Source organism: Columba livia, chromosome 3, assembly GCF_036013475.1.
Source record: "Columba livia isolate bColLiv1 breed racing homer chromosome 3, bColLiv1.pat.W.v2, whole genome shotgun sequence".
Lineage (NCBI taxonomy): Eukaryota > Metazoa > Chordata > Aves > Columbiformes > Columbidae > Columba > Columba livia.
In genome coordinates, this window is record NC_088604.1 from 42,092,525 (window position 1) to 42,113,844 (window position 21,320).

The window sequence follows — 21,320 nt, forward strand, 5'->3', positions numbered from 1 at the left end:
AGAGTTAGCAAAAATAAAAAGTAATGAAACATCTGTAAAAACTGTGTACCAATAGTCTGAGATTCCTGCTGCAGTAAAGAATGCACAATTGTCATTCCTCATAACATACTTGAAGAGAAGAGAGGCTCTCATAATTGGCAAAAATTGTAAACATTGATTAAGTCTGATGAAAGGTTCCTTTAGAGTTTCTGCTGTCTGAAATAGTTTAAAAGGGCTAGGTGAAGATGTGAAGCCAGGTGAGATGTGAAGCTTTCCATTTGGGGAGTTTCTGTGCCAGGTGCAGTTAAACAAACAAGCAAAAAAGTCACCAAACAAACAAAACAACCACAACAAAACAAACCACAGCAGCATGTATTCAGCAGGGGAAAGCAGTCATTGAAAATTCTGCAGAATGAACCTTACCAGTGGTTGTTCCAATCATACCACAGAACTTTAACTGTGTAGTCTTAATGTTTCATTATTATATTTCTTTCCACACATAATCATGTATGTAATATATAAAAGGCATGTATAAATAGAGTCACTTAAAATACTTAATTGGATCGCCATTTGAAAGTATTTGTACTATTTAATAACTTGGATTAATCTGTTTGATATTCTAGAAAATCTTTACTTGTTCGGTTTTACTTTGGAGTATCTGCATATTGGCATGTTCTGCTTTCATATTCAAAGACCACACATGTCTCATGACATGACCAATCTGAGAATCTCATGTCTTTCCATGGTGCCTGTTAAGGTCTGAGGGCCTCCTCCATGCCTTTGAAGAGGGGGCTTATTAGCACCAGCCAGCAGGATTCAAACTCAAAACTAAGCAGATACAGGGAAACACTAAGTGAGAAGGGAAATGAATTCTTATAGGGAAGAGGGAAAATAATAGGGCTGAAATGTTTTGATATTGTTGCTCTTGTACTTAGCTGCAGACCTACTTTGAAATCACAGCAAGGATGCAAAATAGCTTCTCATGCTTAAAAGAGAAAAAAAGCAAGTATTACAGAAAGTGTTGAGAAAGCAGTGATCTACTAGAAAAATAATTTTATGAAATGAGTAATTTAAAAATTCGTCCTTTACTGTGCCTATAAATGTATTTGCAGTTGACACTGATCTTGTAATAAATGTAAACGCAGTTTTATACGTTGCAAAATTCTGATGCAGCTATTCCATTGTGATCAGGCTTCAGCAAAATATTGTGGTCCAGCTGGGTGGCTTTGGTGTTTAGTGGAGGAAAATTTCAAATAAGATCTAAAGTATAGTTTTTAAAAGATTCACGCTTATGCTTTGTAGGAAATGGTTATGTCTGTTGCTGTGCTGTTGAGTATGTGCATGATTAGTTAGTTCCTAGGTAAATATGTGAGGTTTTGGAGAACTACCACCTTTGATATACTAAGGGAGAGCTGGAACCAACAGAACCAGATTTCTTTTCTCTTAAAATTGTGTTGTTCCCTTTTGTTGTCAGATAAGTATGTTTTTTGTCACTACGATTTTTCATTTTGTTACTATCCCTTATCTATTTAGAGCCTGTCTTTGCTATGATTTATGTCAAGGTTCTTTTCTGAATGGTACAGCTGGTTCGTACAGCTGGTTCGTAGTATTTAACACAGTAGAGAACTTGGAGGACCTGGGGTCGGGACCCCGTTGTGCTGGGTGCTGCATAAGGATTTTGCATAAAAAAGTCCCTGTCCCAGAGACCTCATGCTTCTTTTTTTTTTGCTTTAAAGAGACCAAACCATTTTTAGGAAAAGGGAAATAGTGTCACCCTGCAACTCCTCTCTTACAGCAGCAGGGCTAGTCATTTAATACCTTGATTTATAATAGTGTTGTAATCTAAATAGGAAGCAGGTGGAGCTACAACTGGGTACGATACTTTGGATATTAATGGCTTGGCTTGGCAGTGGAATTCTAAAGCTGTATATACTCTTTCTGTCTTAATTATGCATTCATTAAAAGCTTTTATACCCAACAGAATAAAGTAAATATTGTTTGATCTCTGTAGTGTGCTCCCAGACTGTAGATTTGCACAGCAGGGTCTTGATAATCTGAATAAATTGTATTTCCCCAAGGAGTTTATCTTTCAAATAAGGTCATAAAGAAATGCATTCTTTCCCCTTAGTTCTCCTTGTGCTTTTTCTGCTATTTATAACATGGAGCAGAGGAATAGAGCTGTATTGTAGTCTGCTGCGTACTTGGTTATGATTAACTCTAATTTATCAATCTGTTACATCCTTTTCTGTGGCTTGTGCAAGGCAATTATTCTTTAAAGTACAAATGAATAAATATGGATTTTGAAGTAATTTAAATACAATGTTTATATCTCTTTTTCCTGTTAGACATTTTCTCATATATCTATATTAAAATACATCTCTGTATTAAAATATGGACAATGTCATATCATTTATTTTGAATATTTAACATTGTCATCTTTCAGATTATGTTAGTTCGGAAAACTGATTTTCTTTTATGAGGGTTTTAAATGTCAGCTCGTTGTTAAACTGGTTTGGCATCGAAAGGTTGATTCTACTGAATCAGAAGACTAGTAGTGTAGAACAATGAATTCTCCTACTTCAGAGAGTGAGGAGGAGGGGTGTGTATAGTAAGTAACATGCATAAGATCAAAGATAGTTCCTCATTTTAGAAGTAGACACTGATAAAAAATTTGGGCAATTTATTAAATTGGTGTGAATTTACTGTGAGATTTTAAAAACTATTTTGATTGTCAGTTTTAAGATCTGTATATGTAATCTTAAACGTATTTTCTTAGTCTGAATTTGTTTCAGCAGCATAACATACATCATATTAGAAAAGATAGGATCACTACTGTTTCCTAATTCTCTTCAGCTCTTAGTGACAGTTCTGCTTCTGTTCATATTTCATCCTTCAGTTCAAAAAAAGATAAGTGGCATATATTTAAAAGTTTAGAAAAACAAGATTAAAGTTTCAGTCATTTACATAAGCCTGTTTTGTATTGCATGTTTTTAAAGAATGTGTGCTGCGATACAGTACCATAAGAAAGTTGAACATGACTTTAGATTTTGTAGCTGCTTTTTTAACAGAATATAATGAATTTGTGGAAAACAGAGACTGCCAGAATGTACTCGTGACCACATCTAAATTTTGTATTTAGTAACATTATATATATGTATGTTTTGGTTTTGTTTTTTTTTAAACAAAGTTGTAATTCAATCTAGGATTTAGTTTGGGAAATCTGTTTAAATTAGACTGAGTTGACAGTGATTGCTTTGATAGCTCCCACTGGATTTTTTGAAAACCAGAAGGTAAGGTGTACTCTTTTTTTTTTTTCCAACTAACATACAGCATTTTATTCTGACATTTCTGAAAGTCTTGCTGCATATGAAGAGCTAGGTTATCTGATCTGTGTTACACATCTTGCGATCTCAGTGTGACATTTTTGCCCTCTAGTATCATCATAGAGACAGTAATGTATTGTACATTATAATTTTGATTTGAATATTGGTATGACAGTCTGATAACTTTCAGCTGTAAGAGCTAATGCACTACTTGCTTCTTTAGCTGTGAAATGCAAACCTGTAGATGCTAACCTTACGAAGTCAGAAACAAGTGTTTCTGATTACAGGCCAAGACCAGTTTTAACAAAACATACTTGCAATATTCATCAAGCAATAAAACAGAAGTCCAGCAGTGTTAGGCAAAGTCCACATTGTGTTAGGCAAAGCATCAAAAATCCTCTAATGCTTACCAATGAAAATAAGTAAAAAAGTAAGCCCCTGTAATAAATAAATAAATCAATAGACACATAAATAAATAAGCATCTGAAATAAGTGAACGCACATAAAAAAACATATATAATATTGTAAATAAATGGCTGCTGAGAATTTATTTATCCATCCATAAGTATATTTGGCCTTTTCAGCTGTATGACAGCTTTCAGAAAAAAATCAGTTGGCATTGATTTGAGGGGATAGGGAAGTTTGGGGGATCATCAAAAATACCCAAACCAAAAATGAAGATTTACCAGTATGTTTTAGATTTCACTGAAAATGTGATGATTTTTCAGGGGAAAACTGCGTTTGTGTGTCATATTACTGTTTCTCTCTAATAATGAAAGATTTTATTATATTATTGCCAGTATTGTTGTTTTCTGGAGTCCACCAAAAGCCATCTCTCCTCCATTGACACTTTGTGGGGTTTGATCAGGCCTGTGTTTTAGCTGGGCTATTGATCCTCAGACCAGAATGCTTGATTTCTTTTTTCTTTTTTTTTTTTTTGGTGTATTTTTATCTTCCCCAAGATATAGCTGTTCACTACAAAAGAGCTCAATAAATATACACTGAACAGTTCTGAGTTTCTTTCTGGATGTTTGGCATTCATTCAATCAGGGAGTTTTTTGAAAAGATAGTCTTCCAAGGCAGGGACAATAAAGCATGGTTGTTACTTGTTAAACTCTGTGAAGTTTACTTTGATTATACTTGACTGTGTTGTTGCCACCATTGCATGGCCATCACAGAAGTGGTGGTGTAAGGTACCATCTGTGATCTGGAGACACTAAATCACTGAGCAAGCACACAGACCAGATACTTCTAATGCAAAATTAATTCCTTTCTCTTTCTTTCTGCAACTGGAGAGGATTTATCCTTAACTCCTCTCTATGAGTGTGAAAAGGAACTGACACCAGAATATCTGTGGCTTTTGGGACGATTGTGTTTTTTCTGACAACGTAAAGAACTTTGTTCTTCCAAGAAAACAATGTGAAACTCCTATGCAACAGTTTAAGTAGATAATGAATAGGATTTATCTTTAATGTACAAGCCTGCCAGGGAAGGTGCATCACTCAGACTGGGAGATAATGTAACAAGCAGGAGCCTCCACAGGAATTTGATTCAGTTTCCTCCCCTACAGACTCCTCTAAGCAGGTGAAAAAAATTCTTTCTCCACTCTCCATTGCATATGCATAAACACAGTCATTGGGACAGCCACCCAGTTCACACGTTCAGGATGTAGTCCATAAAACCTTCCAAAAAACCTCCTCTTCGCACTTTCCCATCTTCCCTGTTGCTCTGCTCTATCTGCCAGCCGTGCAGCTCATTTGACATTTACAAGATTTCTTGTCAGTTTCATTTGGTGCTGCCATTCCAGCCGGCAGAGCAGTGAAAGTGAAATTGACTTAATTTAGTCGGTTTCTCTTTCCTGCTCCAGTCCCTGTGTTAACTAACCAGCAAAGTGAAACTGACAAGACTTCTTGTCATTCGCGCACATGGAACTGGTCAAGGAGAAGGCGGCTGATAGGGAGCAATGCGGGAAATTGGAAGATGAAAACCAGGATTGTGGAGAGGGTAGAGGACGAGAGGTGTGAGAGTACAGCAAGAACAGAGAAGCGGGTAAACACGCTTATTTCCCAGCCTTCCTGGGTGCTTTTTGCTAATACAGATGACTTCTTGGCTTCTCCCCTGAAGAGTGTATGGTCTAGAATAGCAATACTTAGCTGTCCAGACTCTAATTTGCAAAGGCTACCAAGGCGAAAACAGCTTGTAAATATAGGTTATCTGTTACCAGAATGGAAAAAACTTCCTGCCCTGAGTTACTGTAGCTTTTGTCTCCACTGATTTTCTGCCACTAGAAGGAGGAGGAGAAAGAATATGAGGCCAGCATCCACTATAGGTTTATGTCAGTGGTCTTGAAAAAAGGGTCTATTTGTTCATTGAAGATAAATTTATACGTAATAAAGGGTAGCTCAGCATCTCGTATTTTGTGAGGCTTCATGGAACTAGAATGGTACTATGCAGATGCTCTAGCTCAGTCAAAACAGTAAATAATGAACAAATGATTGCTTTGTAACAAACCGTTGTGGTTAACGAATACATTTTTAATCCACTTGTTAACTCCTGCAAGCTCTTGTCATACAGTGTAAATCATGCTGGTTTATTATTTTATGTACTAATCCATATTTCTTACAGATGCTGTATGCATATATAATCTTAGCAGCTGCAATATAAATTAGTACTATCATATATATTTGCATATGCACTGGTAACATTTACACATACATTTTGAATGAGACTGTGTTAATTAATTTCAAGTTATATTGCCTTCCTTATCCACAGCTCTGTAAGAACAGCCTTTTTTCGTTACCTGAGACCTGTGGGATTTTATGTTCTCTGGATTTTTTTTCTTTTTTTTTTTTTTGTTTTTTTTTTTTTTTTTTTATTTTCTGAGACGTATTTTGTTTGCTTCACCCATTTAGGAATTAAATAGTTTTAATTACTTGGACCTGTATAAGCTTGCGGACCTCTTCAACCTCACTTTGTTGGAGAATGCAGTGGTTGACTTCTTAGTAAAACATCTCTCTGAGCTGTTGAAGCATCGTCCTGAAGAAGTTCTGGCACTCCCATACTGTCTCCTTCGAGAGGTTTTTAAAAGTGATAGACTCACTTCACTCAGTGAAGAACAAATCTGGCAGGTAAGGAGACTGGTGAACAAGCAGAATGTGTGATACTCTATAAACCACAGCAATAATCTGTTGTTTGAAACCCTGGAGCAATCCTGAGGGAGAATAAGCACTTGAGCAAAAACTGTGAATAACAACCAAGGGAGATTTTTAAATGAAATTTAAAAACTGTTGTGTTAATGCAATTTGTTTGAAAGAGAAATTTGTCTTATTGCTTATCTTATGTTACTTGGGTATGGCCAGAGATTTTCTTCCAGATGTAACTTCCTTGGTGGGAAGAGATGGCCCATGCAAGCAACTTAAGTATTATTGCCTCTGGTGAGGCTTAATGCCTCAAGTCTGGAAGCAAACCTGCTCCTGCAGTCTCTCCCATTCACTTCAGACAAACTTTGTTCCATGAAGTGAGGGCGTTAACTTCAATAGTCACTTAAATTGTTCGTGACACTATAACTGACTTTGGCTGAATCAAATTAGAGAACTATCACACAGGCTGCTCTGCTCAGAGATGAGTGGGGGCTTCAGTGGAAGGTTTGCAGCAAGAACCTGGAGAGGGAAATAATTTCCTTTAAAGAAACTGGATCTAGAAAAGGGCCAGGTTGCTTGCCATAGAGCATTAATGAGATAAAAGCTTTATGTTGTAATCTTTAGCGTGGATGGGGGGCGGGGAAACTGATGTGAAAAGACAATATATCCTGTAAAGAGAAACACAAAACCTAAACCAAAGCCTATACTTGGAAACATTCCCATCATATGTCTGTAAAAGTTGCAATTTGCCATATAGTGGAAGGAAATCTCTATAGTGTCAGTTATCCAAACACTTCTGTTTCCTTTTTGCTGTCATGCTTTATAGGAGGAAAATATTTCAGGGTATTTCAAGGTAAAATGTAACTTGCTTGAAGGAAACCTGTATTTTTCTCTTTAGGAAATGGGTTGTATTGGTCCACTAGAGGAGACTGAGAATCAGAAGACTGATTTATATTTAAATCCCTGTTATTTATCTACTTATCTTTTGGATTATTCTAAGTAAATAATTTCATTTCTAAGCCATTGTTTTATCAAAGTGTAAAACGTGTGTTTGTCTGTGGGGTATTTCATGTTCTGTGGATGAATAATGCCATGCGGGAACAAAATATTTATTCTTAAAAATTAAGAATGTCTAGTTAAGCTCTTCAAACCACAAAGACAGTATACAGATGTAACTTAACCTCTTAGGTAACTGACACATTTGTTTACAAAATTATGAGGCTTTAGATTATGGAGTACTTAAAAAGGTGATATTTTATACAAATACTAATATAGAGTTAGACACTTTCCTGTCCTAGTTTCTAGAGGATGTCTTTACAACAGAATCTGCAGCACACTGCCCATGATGGTGGGTTTGCTTCAGTTTGGCTTTTTTTAGGCATGATACTTTGCACTCCTAGCCCATCCTCCCTTTATCAGAAAAGGTTTTGATGTACAAGTTCATATAGGTGGCTTATTGGCTAATTGGCTTTTATCTCAGCAGGGTCAGTGAAATCTCCTAGCTATGTGCTTGGGTACACTTTTGCAAGAAAAGTTGCTACAGAAAACCATAGAAGTATAACTTAATGCCAGCTCAGTAATGAGCAAGCATGCAACCTGCTGCGATGAAGTTTGGGAAGTGGGAATTTTTAAATCTTGTGTCATTGTTCTGTCCTGCAAGAAGGACTCAAAAATAATTTTTTTAATTGTGTGCACTCCAATCAGTGAACACTTGATGAGGTAAATATGACCAAGCTTCTGTTTCTGTTGCAGGGTCAAACTGAGGAGAGACACTTATAGGTAATATGCTGCTTTTTGAGTGACAACAAATTCCACACTGTCCATTTAAGTGTTATCATAATTGCCTCTCTAAAGGTTACTAATGCTGTTCCAAAGAATTTTTTAAACTAGTTTTCTGCTGCAGGCAAAAAGTGCATGAGTCTTTTTAATTCAGTCTGTAGAACCAGGAATAAATATATATTTATAATTATCCCAGGTCCCCAGAATGAATTAAAAGACACACATAAATATTTACCAATTTAGGCATTCAGATGGCAATAAGAAACTGTTTTTTTTCTTTATCTTAGTAAATAAGTAATTCCCTTATAGTCAACCCAATAGAAGAAAATCAAATCAGACCAGCTATATTGCCTCAAGTGTAGTTAAGTTCATCATTTTTGCTAAGGTTATAGTGGTAATGCAATATACCATGGAAGAATCTAATATTCAGCCCAGGGTGAAGATTGGGTATGCCAGAGGATTAGTGTCAGGGTGCTTTATAGAAGTGAAACTTGATGGACAGGCTGGAGACAGATCTACAGAATCTCATTAAATTGCTGAATTGTTCATTACTGAGCACTCTCACTGTAATAAAGTGCTCATTGACTTTGACAAATCCCCATCCCATGTCTTAAGGAAGAACAGCAAAGCAAGAGGTGTTGGGGAAGCTGGAGGAAATTGGCACAAAGTGGGGCAGATAATAGAAACGCGGATGGGGGATGCTACCGTTTGATTCGTCTGTCTTACCTGTGACTAGTGTGGCCTGCCGCACACACGCTTGCATGTTCTGGCGATAGGAGTTCAGCGTGTGCCCAAGGCACCTTTCCTAGCAGGGCTCACATGAAGCCCAAAGCGCAAATTAAAGCTTCCCTCAGAGAACCTCTGGAAAGGGCGCCGCTGTCTGCAGAGCACAGTCATTTTCACTAGTTTACATTCCCAACCTCCACTGGGTGATTTGATCCGAATGCACATAAAGATGAAGGTAGTTATTTTAATGCATCAAAATGTGTACACAGTGTGATGCTTGAATGTGATTTAAATGGAAGTGACTGCAGCTCATATCTGGCATATTTTGGATTTTTGTTAGGCAGCCAATTCACAGTTACCCAATTTTAGTGACTATGATGAAATATACCCTTGAAAAAACACAAGTGTGAGAAAGTAAAAGTAATATTAATGGCGGCACATTAGGATGTGGGTTAACGCAGACTACTACAGTAATTAATGTTGATTCTTTCAGAGAAGTGTGACTTCCAAACCATGGTAAAGTGGAAAAACTAAGTAGTTCATTCCTCTGTCTGCTTCTTAAAATCTTATGCAATTATTTGGCCCAGTGCAGGTGTGTTATTTTTGGTTGAGACAATAGACAAATAATGTAATGATGTATTTCTGAAAACAAAGAAACACTCTGAAACTGCAGTAATTTACTAGCGTCCATCGTTAGGGGTTTTTTAGCTAGGCTAAGCCTGTTATGGTGATTGTTAGGTTACACAGGATTTGTTTTCATATTGATTTTTTTTTTTTTTTACATTTCACTAGCATGTGAGATCATGAAATATTATTTTCTTGACATGAAATTTATGATTTGTCAGCTGCACTAAAATGTGAGTAAACTTAAAGCAGTAACATGAAAGAAAGGCTTAGATGAAAATATTAAGAAAACTAAGGAAGAATTCTGAAAAAGCTGGAAGAAAAAAAAAGGCAAATTCTTTGGTATTTTTCCTCTTCCTCTGAGGCTGTGCAGTACACTTTTTACACAGGAAATGGTCATGATGAGGACAAAAATCTCTAGTTTATCATGAAGTGAAAAGAGAATCTTTTCGTATAGGCCATTACTAGAAATGCTTATTGGCTCTACTGTAAGGAAGCAGATTAATTCTTTCTGTTGATAATTGAAAATGTAACCAACCCTTTATGATAGAATGTGTTCTCAGAGGAATCTAGCAGTAGAAGACTTCTTGTTGGAACCTTAGCAAGTGGAAAGCAAGCCAAAGATTTAAGTAAAAAAACTGATGTTGGCTTTAGTTGTAATACAGTTATGCCTTATCATGTTCATTATTAGAAACTTCAGTGTCATGGGGCTTAAATGTTCATACTTCAAGGATCATACTAACAGTTGCAGGCAGAAACATCTGCTCAATCACTCTATTTCCCAGCAGTGCATTGGTCAAATGATAGTGTATTAAACACTGCAAATGATCCAAGGCGAACTATTGAATCATGTTTGGCAAAAAATCTTAATGTGAGATCAGTATAGATCAGTTTCTTCTTTCTCTGCTACTGGTTAAGTAGGTTGTTAAAGGATATCTATCTATCTATCTATCTATCTATAGATATATATATCTATATCTTTTAAACAGCAACCATTAAAAATAGATCAATTTTAGTATTTGCCAATACTACTTCTGAAGCTAAGGTTAGGAGTCTTTTTTCTTCTTTTTACTTTGCCATGCAACTCAGTTTCTTGGTAATCAACTGATAAGCAATCTAGGAAAAATTGCTGGATAAAACAGCAGGAGTAGTTTATTCAGCTAGGAAGGATGCAGCTGTGTTATGTCTTTTCCAGGACTAGGCTCCCAAAACATTCCAGCCCTGTTTATTTCCTTGTGTGCAACTTGTGTTCATAAAGCGGATGTTCTACGTAGGAAAGTGTAGCACAAGTTATTCCTTGTGTTACTGTGGGTCTGGTGTGCAAAATCAGTCTTTAGTCTGTAATAGAGAAGTGTCTTTACTTGAATTAACAGAAAAATGACAGGAAGACTACAGTGTTACAGGTCAATAGGAGTTGTTAAGCATTTATTTTATAATAAATGTATAAATCCAATTCTCTTATTACAGTCCTGTTTATCCTTTTCTAAAAGAGAGTAAAGTGTCCTATTTTCAACTGCCTTTTCTTACACTTGAGCTCTATTTCGAATCTTCTGGTAGCATTTGTGGAAGGCCAAAAGTATTCTCCAGCAGAAATCCCATGGAGTTCAGTGCCATTGGAAGTTCTGCAGTGTACACATTACAGCAGGCTGTTAGGATGGCACAGTTCTCTGCTGAAGACAGGCCCACAGACATCTTCCATACCTCTCCAGTAATGCCCACATTTTCCTATGCAGAACAGCAATTCCTGAAGTGGGTTGCCATGTTCCAGTACAAGCTTTGCCATTCCTTCACTGCAGCACTTGATTTTTTTTTTAATTTTTTTTTTTTTACTGTCAATCTTTTGATTCTAAAGAGCAATTTTCAACATGGAGAGAGAAAAATTAATGTTTCTCGGGGGTATATATATATATTTTGATGAAACGTGGACTAAGTGCCTTGCTAAATGTGAACTTAAGTTTTATGGCAAAACAAGTAATGAAATAAAATAGTAAGTGAAGGAAAGCAACTCGGTAATCAACGTTGTGTTTAAACAGTATATTAGCCTTTCACTGTTCAAGAAATAAGCTTAAGTGCTCTCTTGGGCAATAAGTGAAATCATGTCTGGTGGTCTAATGCCTGTCCCTAGCGAGTATTTAACCTAAGTAGAAAACCACCACACTAAAATGTGCCTGTCAGGCTCTTATCAAGAGAGGCACAGGAGTGAATAAAGGAGTTTGATGCATATCAAGGCCAAGGTGAATTGGTGAAGTTATATGGGAAAATTAGCATATTACCCATGTGTATTTTGCTGTGTTTTCACCCCCTTTTTAGTACTCTTTTCATGAGTAGTCTATGTAAAGTGTCAGAGCCACCCTTGAATCCCACTATCCACTCTACTGGGTCTGTTATGCTTGCACTGTGTATCAGGACGAGCTGCAAGCAAGATTATGTAGCTACCATCAAACAAAAAGAGGGTGAAAACATAACCTATGATAGGATGCAGGTTTCCTTTTCCTCAGGCTAATTGTAACAATCACTGGTATTTCACCCGAATTGACTCTGTGCAATGGTAATATTCCTTACTGTCTCTCTAGAGTATTCATGTGGAATTCATTTTATAAACATAGGCACATGCAGCATTTTTGGTAGGATATGCATGAGATGTAGGCCAAGCTGGCAGCTGTGGCACAGGATCTGCCAGAAGATCAGTGTCCTCTGGAGCTGCAGACTAGACAGGGTTTAGCAGGCCACGGCTGATCAAGGCAGTGGATGGAAGGAGCTGAATCTCACACTCTGCTCTGCTGATGTGCGCTGGTCACATACGTTTTTGCTCATATTTGTGCATAATTTGTAATAGTAATGGCATTTTGGCTTACAGTGAACATGATTGCTGCCCCTGTTGGCACTGTCCCCTTACTTTGTGAAACATCTGTCCCCTTTGTCTGCTTTAACTTGAATTTTATCCTTTACAGTAAAGTTTTGTGAACTTTATTTATTCTTTTGTTCTGAACTTTTGAAAGCTTCTGCCTGTTATTTCTTGTATGTTAGCTAATCTTCTTACTGTTACTTCTCAAGTATAGCAGTATAGAAAGGGATTTTCTGTATTAAAACTAGATTTATGTTAGGAACAACTGTGTGCTATTCTAATTTTCTTTTTGATACATGTCAGTTCCAATCAGAAAACTTGATTATTTTGCCACTGTTGCTGTGAGCAATAGAGAAATTGCTGGAAGGCATTACTTTTGCCTCAATGTCCTACAGTAACATCACCTCACCTTATTTATCCCAGATTGAACTTCAGAACTGCACAGAGCATCACATCAGTATTTAGGAAGGCTTCTGTGCTCACAGCTCTTGAATTTAGGTGACTTCTTCACCTAAGCAATCAATGTGTGTTTTGATTTAGAAAGGCAAAAAGAGGACACCGAGGTGTGCATTCAGCAAGAGCGCTTCTGTGACATTGAATTCTGGTTTTGAGTTAGTCTGTTGTCGGGGGGTTTGTGTTGACTGTTGTGCTCTTTGTGGTACTGATCTATTGGAGATTAACTGAAGTATTGTTGTATTAATACACACGTATATGGTTACACAAAAGAAAACTGCTTAGGCCATAATGTTGTGAAAGCCAGGCGTGGTTGGAAATACACCTTACTTTCATTTTTAAGAACAACATAGATAAAGTCTAAAACCCACAGATATCACAGATGATAAAATGAGGCAGTCTATTGTTACTATCTTAGTTAACGTCTTCTGTTCAAAGAAGCAAGCGTTGGTAATTTCTACTTTATCAAAATCCCAGTAAAGCTGTTTAACACTTTTTCTGATGGGTTTAAGCTTGTGAAAAATGATAACAAATGAGAAACTCTTTTGAGGATTCCCAGCTCTGTATTTCAATAAATTTTCCTTTGGCAGGTGGTAGAAGCATTACTTCTATTTGTAACTGCAGAGCCAAAGAAGAAGAAAAAAATGAATTCCAGGTTGTCTAAAACCATACAAATTATCATCAATAAATTAGAATCCACGTTTTGGGGTTAAGTGCTTTCCATGTACCTGAACTAAATATGTAAAGTTGGTTGAAGTAAATTGTTGTTGGGTACTGGAACAGGTTGCCCAGAGAGGTGGTAGATGCCCCATCTCTGTAGACATTCAAGGCCAGGCCGGATGGGGGTCTGAGCAACCTGGTCTGGTTGAAGATGCCCCTTCTTACAGCAGGAGGGTTGGACTAGATGACCTTTGAAGGTCCTTTCCAACCCAAATATTCTATGATGCCCATATGTCTAGACCTGCTATGAAGTGCATGCAGTTCAGCTTGACTGAGGTCTGACCAGCTCTTGTTCCTTGCTGTCTCTCCTGCCCCAGGACCAGGACACTGGTGGCTGCAGGAGTATGTGGAGGCAAGGAGAAGGAAAAGCAGTAGCACTCCTGTGCATCCTTGCTTACTCCAACAGGGAGACTTTGGCAGCTTCCAGATGTGAGAGTGAGCTGCAGAGCCTCATGACAAAGGGGCACTTATACTCCTTTGATCACCTTGGACTCTCTTGTGCCAGGGAGAAATGGAAGAAATTACAACAAATACGTTTGACAGAAAGATCTTAAGCAAGCCTCACTGTGAAGTGGCTTCCAAGCTAGAGGTCTATGTGGGATAGTAATGACAGATGGAAAGATCACAGTCTCTGAAGTGAGAATCTGTGCTAAAAAGCTTTCAAACTGCTCCTTTAGAGTAGCGCCTGTTTCTATGTTCATGTGAAACTGTATAGGTCTGAATTTTATGAAGTTCAGCTTCTAGCAGTTGCAGTTGTTTCAGTTTGCTTCAGCTATTATTTAGTCAATTTAAATAATAAATGTGTTTGTTTTAATCTTGTAATAAGGAAGCTCTGACATTCCCAATTCATGAGATACATTTGGGAACTTAAATGTATTTACAAATGTGGCTCTTTTTAAGCCACTTTTAAAAAGAAGTAACATTCTTAGGATAATTAGTTGCTTTTGAAAAATTAAGTTATCACTTAAAAATGAGTCCTGTTTTAATCTGACCCATCAATAAAATTGACATAATTAAGAAGATGTGATTTGATTAAAAGGGAAACTGTTCTGTTCTCAAAAAAAGCTGAGTGAGCTTCTGCTAATGTACTTGCTTGGGGTTTTTTTGTGTGTGTTTAAAAAAGCAACATGTAAAAAAAAAAAATCCCTTTGTGAAAAAACAGCCTACTCCTAAAATACATCTGTAACTTTGTTGTTGCTGTGCTGTCCTCTGAGGTGCATTCTTCATGGGATTTGAGAAAGCAGAATTGTCTGCTGACAGGAAAAGGCCTGAATGTTCCCACAGTTAATATTTGTGGGCCTGTCCGTGTTAAAATGAGGTTCCAGCAGTGCTTTGGAGTTGAAGAATCAGGTTTACTAATGTGTAACGTGAACTTCAGTGGTTGACGTTTGATAACTGTGGGGCTGAAGTGATTGGGAGAAAGAAGGGGACACTCAGCTTTTGTCTGTGGGAGCCAGAAGGGAAAGCTGCCACTGGCCTTGTCAGGAGGCCTAGCTGGTTCATTAAAACAGCAGAAGAAAACAGAAATAAAGTTCTTGTGAAGGTGCTGGTGATATCATCTGTTTAAAAAAAAATAAAAAATAAAAAAAATAAAACCACCTGGTGATTTCACTTGGAAAAGTTGACCTCGGTGACTTTGTAATAACACGGCATGTTGAGAGCACACACAATACATAAACAACTAAGGAGAGTATGTACATTGATGTATGTTTTCAATGTGTGACCTAAAATATTAATGATGTACAAGTCCTGTAGAGCTGTTGTCAAGATTATTATAGAAAATGATACATTTTTATATGATTTGTTGGATTTGCTTATTAAATCCTTAGAAAATTATACCCAGGGAACGGGGAAGAAAGGAATAGGAATCTTTCTACATTCAAGAACCATTTATACTAATTTTCACAGAGCTGAATTGCATTTTTATAGAATTCTGTTGATTTTGTGCCTATTTCACTCTCTAACAATTTTTACTGATGAAAGCTTGTAGATTCCTGTCTCCGTAGAGAGCCACTGTATTTTTAAAATATATTTCAGGGGGAAAAATAACAAGAGAAGAATAGCAATGAAACCAATGTGTATTGAATGGTGAAAGATTGCTAGTAGATAATTGTAAGTGCAAATGACAACTTAGTTTAATATTAAACATGGCTATGTAAAGTTTCACTGCATTTGATGTCAGCCCGAATGTTTCATCTGAAAATAAAAAAGAGCAATTCTAGATTTTGGAATAGTAGCAGCTACAGAGCGGGGAGATCCTCTTCTTCTACCTCCCATGCGCTCTGTCCTCGCCCTGTTTAAGAAGAGAAAAAAGCTATTGTAAACTTTGATCTGCTTAAACTGAAATCACATCACAGTTAAGAGCCCTGGTTAGACAGCTGTGTTTATGAAGATATAAGCTTCTGTTTGTTGCAACTTCAGAAAAACTTGTCAGAGATAAAACACCTAGCAATGTTGGTTTTACTGTCATGATAAATGATGGAGGGGCCAAATTTGAGCATTTTGTGATGCATTAGAAAATAGATGGCAAGAAGTTGTTACTTCAGACCTTCTTGCCATTTGATCAAGTTATTGAAGACAGGCTTTCTATTAAGGTCTACAGGTTTTAGGAACCTATAAAGTTACATTTTAGTAATGTATATGATTGGAGGGTTGCTTGTAATTTCTAATTGTCTTCATGGCTAGACCTTTTTGAAAGGAAGAAGCGAGCTTCTGTCTCCAGATGTCATATTTTGGGTTTGGTTTTATTGCTTTGCTTTGCTCCAGATAGATCATCACTCTCCACACTCCTTTCTGATGAAACTGTTAAAATAAAATTGACTTTGATTGCAGGAGTAAGTAGAGCCTTTCCAGTGTGATCAATCACAGCTCATTTATTTTATCTGTGTACGCTTCCAGGAGTGATAGTCATTGCAGTGCACAGGAAAATAGAGTGGTTGTGGGGTACCTGTAAAGTCTGTTCCAATAGGGACTACACACTAGCTTGTACAGGTTGTGAACACAATTGTGCACATGGAGTGTCATTCCTGGGCTTGCACTAGGCCTTGCTTGTTCCTTCCATCATAGCAGAAGAAGCACATTTGTAGATCTGCCTGTGTAGAGAAGCTCCAAATGACTGTAAAGGAAACTACTCCATGATTTGAGGACTTGATCACACAAGAACACACTTCCCTTGAAGCACAATACAGGGTAAGATAGTTTTCTTTTTGCTGCTGCAAGGTTAAGAAAGAATGCAGTGTTTTGTTTCCTGTATGGAGATGTGCTTTTCAGCTGCAAAAGTATCTCAAATACTTTTGTCAGATGATATTTAGGGATCCATTTTGTCCTCAGTTTCAGATATCTGCATCTCACCAGGTTCCATTCTGTGTCACGAAGCACAAAAATCTCTGCAGCATTTTGGTAGTGCAGGAAAGAAACTCAGTTGTGGACAGCTTGAGGGGACAGAAGATTTTGATCATGTCAGCTGTACCATTGCTGTCTTCTGTCATACCACTTGATTTTTCTCTGTCTTAGTTCCCATGTTGGGAAAATGGATGAAATGTACACTTCTCTCAGAGAAGCTCAAGTTTTACTGCTTATAAATCGCTTTGAAATACTTGGAAGGAAAGTGCTATATAATTTTGAAGTTCAGATTCCCCAGAAGGTGTAAAATGGCAAACTTCCATGAGCTGTGATAATTTACAACAGCTGAGAGTTTACCTTCTGTCCCTACCTTACTTTACTTTGAGCTCCAGTAGATGAAAAGTTTAGTTTTTCCATTATAGCAGCCCTTTGCTTTAATATAATAACTCATTACCATATATAATGCTATATATCCATGTAGTTCAGCTAGCCTTTTGTAAAGCTGATTTTTGAACGTAGTTCTTTTGTTGCAAGTCTAAAAAGCTGAAATGTGTCTATTGAGGTTAGTCAGTGTCTTCTAGGTAGGCTTCAGTTTAATCTCATTTCCAGTAAATATAGGAAATGGTAAAATAAAATGCGTTGGATAAATTGTGTAGAAGAAGCAAATACAATTTTTAAAAGTGCACACTATATTCTTAAATGTTATTGTAAAACAGCTTTTTTTTTCTGTGCTTTTCCTATAAAACACATACAGGCCAGTATCATTATGTAGCACCAGGGAGGAAGGAATCTCACAGTAAAACACTAGACTGACAATGCAAGAGACTGTATTTGGTTGGTGAAGAGTTTGTCTTTAGGATAAAGAATTTCTCCCTTTCTAAGAAGGATGTTGTGCAGAAACATTTATTCAAAATTTCTGAGATGGTAATACTGCTGTTAAAATTGTTACTGATGGAGCTTTTAAATTATGACTAAGAAAACTGCCAGAGACACGTAGCTTCTGTATCCCCCTTGTACCTGTTGAAGGCTGTGCAGGACAATATTTTTGTCTAGCAGCCCTGTGAGGAAGTCAAGGAACTGGTGATTGATGCTTTACAGCTTAAATGCTTTAAAGAATATAGATCTTATCAGCACTCAAGAAAAAACTATAAGTATTTTTAGTACATTATGATTCACTTTAATGCCATTAATTTTGATAAACATTGACTATTAATACACCTGCATTATGTACCTCTACTTTAGTTGCAGTATAATATAATGTACCACTCATGCTTCTAGACAGACTTTGGCCAACAACTCTGCTTGCTGCATGTTATTCAGTGCTGAAAGATCAAAATCAAATTTCTGCTTTTTGGAAAGCAGTTTATGACTGCAGGGCTGGTGTTCTGGAAGTTGTATGTTGTTGTCTTGACATAATGTAGATCTCAAACCAGCAAAATTCCAGCCAAGAGGTAAAGCAATTCTTATTTAGCAGACCAAGAGCTTCCTAAAGTAGCACTCCAGACACATCCACTACAGGTTTTGCAGAGACTAAGAAGTCAGGGGAACATAAACTAACAAGTGGTTTCACTCTCCAAATCTAATGAACCTTGGGGTTATCGAATCTTCCTTTTGGGCCACATATTTCCTGAAGCCATAACTCATTTATGTTTGGCTTCCCTCTCTATTGCCTGAGCCTACTGTCTGATTCCTCAGTCCTTCAGACTCTGTCCATCTGTGAGGCTGTGGGTCAGTGACTGGGTGGCAGTGGTTATGGTTGGCTCTGGAAGGGTGTATGTTTTTTCTTTCCTGCCAGCTGTTGTCTCAGACTCCAGTTTGAGAATGCATTTTAGGAGCCCCCTTGTATACAAAGCCAGTGTCACTGCCGAATCAGGGGTTTAGCACTAGTGTGGGGATGGGGTGGCTGGGCAGGAGTTGGAGACAAATAGCAGAATGACAGCAGCTTTGGCTATGTGGTGGGGTCCTTGTAGTGAGGAAATGTGAATGTGAGACTTTGCTGTTTGCATAGAGAGAAGCGTGTTTGCTTCTGAGCCTTCTTTCTGTTCCATCCAACAAAGCACACGACAACAGCTTCCCAAACTGTTAGTTCTTTTCTTCATTGGCATGTTAGGACTGTCTTTGGGTCATTCCCAAGAGTTCACTAAATCCATGTGTGTATTGTAGATAGTATCTTTAGACATGGAAGGCTTGGGTATTTTAATATTTGAAACAGGAAGAAAGATGAAACTCAGCCGTCAATAGAGTGGAAGCACAGGGGGAAAGTACTTGCCAAATCACTGGCAGACTGGGCAGCTTTTGTCATGCTTGTTTTATCTAGGACTTGGAGCTAATAGATCTTCCTTAATTGGGCTGGGTTGGAGCCTTCATGCTATCATAGAATAGTAAGACTTTCCTCACTATGCAAAGAAAAGCACCGGAGAGCCTGGTCTTTTCAACCCACTTATATCAACGGCAGACTTCAATAAATTAAACAGGAACAAATGAAAATGGCATCCTCTGTGTCAGCCAGGATGTGCAAGCCAGCTCACAGCTTCTTCAGCTGAGGGCACTTGTGTGTTTTCCACTTAGATGAATGTTCTGCTTACAGCCCCAGACTCTTAGGGGATTAAAACTTCCATCAGTACTGTGAGGAAAAGGTACAGGAAACAAAACTTCTTAAAAGCCTTTGGTATTTGGAACAGTCTTCCCTATCCACTCCCCCTGCGGGCAAATATTAATCTTTGCTTCTAAGCTGCGTTTTTGTTTTTATATGCTGACCTGAACGTTGGTGTGTGTTTTTTGATGTTTGGCAGACTAGAGAACATCTGATGATGACCAAGATCACAGAAAAAAAGATTTACCGCTTGTCACTTGAAATACTTGCTTCCTTCAGAGGTACAAAGAGGTTCTTTTGATTTACTGCACCTTCCTTACAGCGCAGTTGTGAGGATGGGAAGCCATGTGGCTGGAGCTGAGGGGAGTGGGGAGTGAATTGTAGCTAAGGTGGTATAGGAAACTTGAATTTTCCATTTTCTCCAAATTTTGCCAAAACAGCCCCCTTTTTTTTTTTTTATTTTTTTTTTAATTTATTTTTTTTTTTAATTTATGAGGCACTCTGATTCTGTGCTGGTGAATAAGGTAAGAAAGACCTAGTGGGGCTGATTCATTTTTCTATCCCTTAGAATGTGGGAATGAACAAACCACCCGAAAACTAAATATTGATGCTGTCAGTGGCATGATAATTGGTCTCTGCTTTCATCTCCAAACAATCCCTTGCTTGGCTTCCATTATTCATTCTAAGAGGAAAAGGGTTATTAATGCAGTGTTCTTTAATTTTTTTCTTATGTGTGTGTGAGAGAGAGGGGAGAACAATAATGCAATAAATATATTGGCTAAGAGAAAACATTTGCAAGAGATCCTTGCCCATTTTTTTTAATCTTCTCTTATCATGAAGCATGTGAGCTGTGATAAATTGTTCTGCTAATCAAACAGCACTGAAAGGTTAGGTCATTGGAAGTCTTTAGTAATTTTGTGCTTTTCAAGAGTGAATTTGTTAAAATTATGCTGAATACCCACTTAAAGCCCGGGCTGAAAACCCTACCTGTGTTTTATAACTCTGCACTGTCAGAACTCATAATAAGTCAAACATTCTTTCAGAGGTACTCATAAGGGAGAAAAAACCCTGTAAATTTAAGAGTAATTTCAGATTGTAAATGAAAAAGAGAGGCACGACTGTTCATTTGCACCAATCATGCCTTCCTTTCATCTGCTCTGATTAGGCCTGGTGCGGTTTCATCAAACTACTCCATCACTGAGCTGTCACTCCAGTCGTCTGTTGATTGAAAACAATCAGGGCTCTGATGGCACAATTATTCTGACCCTTTAACTAGAGGCTGCTGTGATAATGAAAGGTTGATTATGATAGTTTGTGCCTCTTTCAGTTTGCCAAGAAGGTTAATTTGGGCATCAGACGGATGTTTAATGGGCGCTTGCTGGCTACACTGAGGTAAATGAGAACGTGCAGTCTTCGATATTGCACGGATATAGTTTGGCTGTCAATCATTGTCATTTTGAGTTTGTGCCTCACACTCTGGAAATCACATTTTATTTTTTCCTTGGGATTTAATTTATTCTGTGCCCTGAGGAAGTTCTTTCACTCTGTGACCTTCACAGTAGCTTTCTCTGTCTTTTTTTCCTTTCCTCAAATGGAGCCCAAAGGCATCATACATCTAGGGGAACGTTTTTCTTTCATTTTTCACCTTACAAAAAAATAAACCCCCTCTTTATCAGCTCACCCTGAACAGAGCAAATGTTTTAATTCTGATTGTAAAATCAAGATGTGCAAATGAAAGGGTACCCGCTTGCTAACGCAGCGCCACACAGGAGGCTGCTTACATAGACACACATTTG

The 21,320-nt window shown here is 37.6% G+C and overlaps 1 protein-coding gene across 13 annotated transcripts in view; it reads left to right on the forward strand.

Annotated features, from left to right (window-relative positions):
• KLHL32 (kelch like family member 32) overlaps positions 1–21,320 on the forward strand; it is a 113,969-nt gene that overhangs the window by 68,197 nt on the left and 24,452 nt on the right. For 8 of the 13 annotated variants that reach the window (XR_010471254.1, XM_065056565.1, XM_065056558.1 and 5 more), the window contains one exon: positions 6,215–6,430. The exons of 3 other annotated variants lie outside the window; for them this stretch is intronic. Coding sequence is in view for 9 of the 10 variants with exons in the window: in XM_065056565.1 (XP_064912637.1) it covers positions 6,215–6,430 (216 nt within the window). In the remaining variant the exon portion in view is untranslated. Of the gene's footprint in view, positions 1–6,214; positions 6,431–7,340; positions 7,516–8,194; positions 8,368–21,320 lie in introns of those variants that run through there. 2 more of the 13 variants (XM_065056568.1, XM_065056567.1) reach the window with 2 other exon arrangements.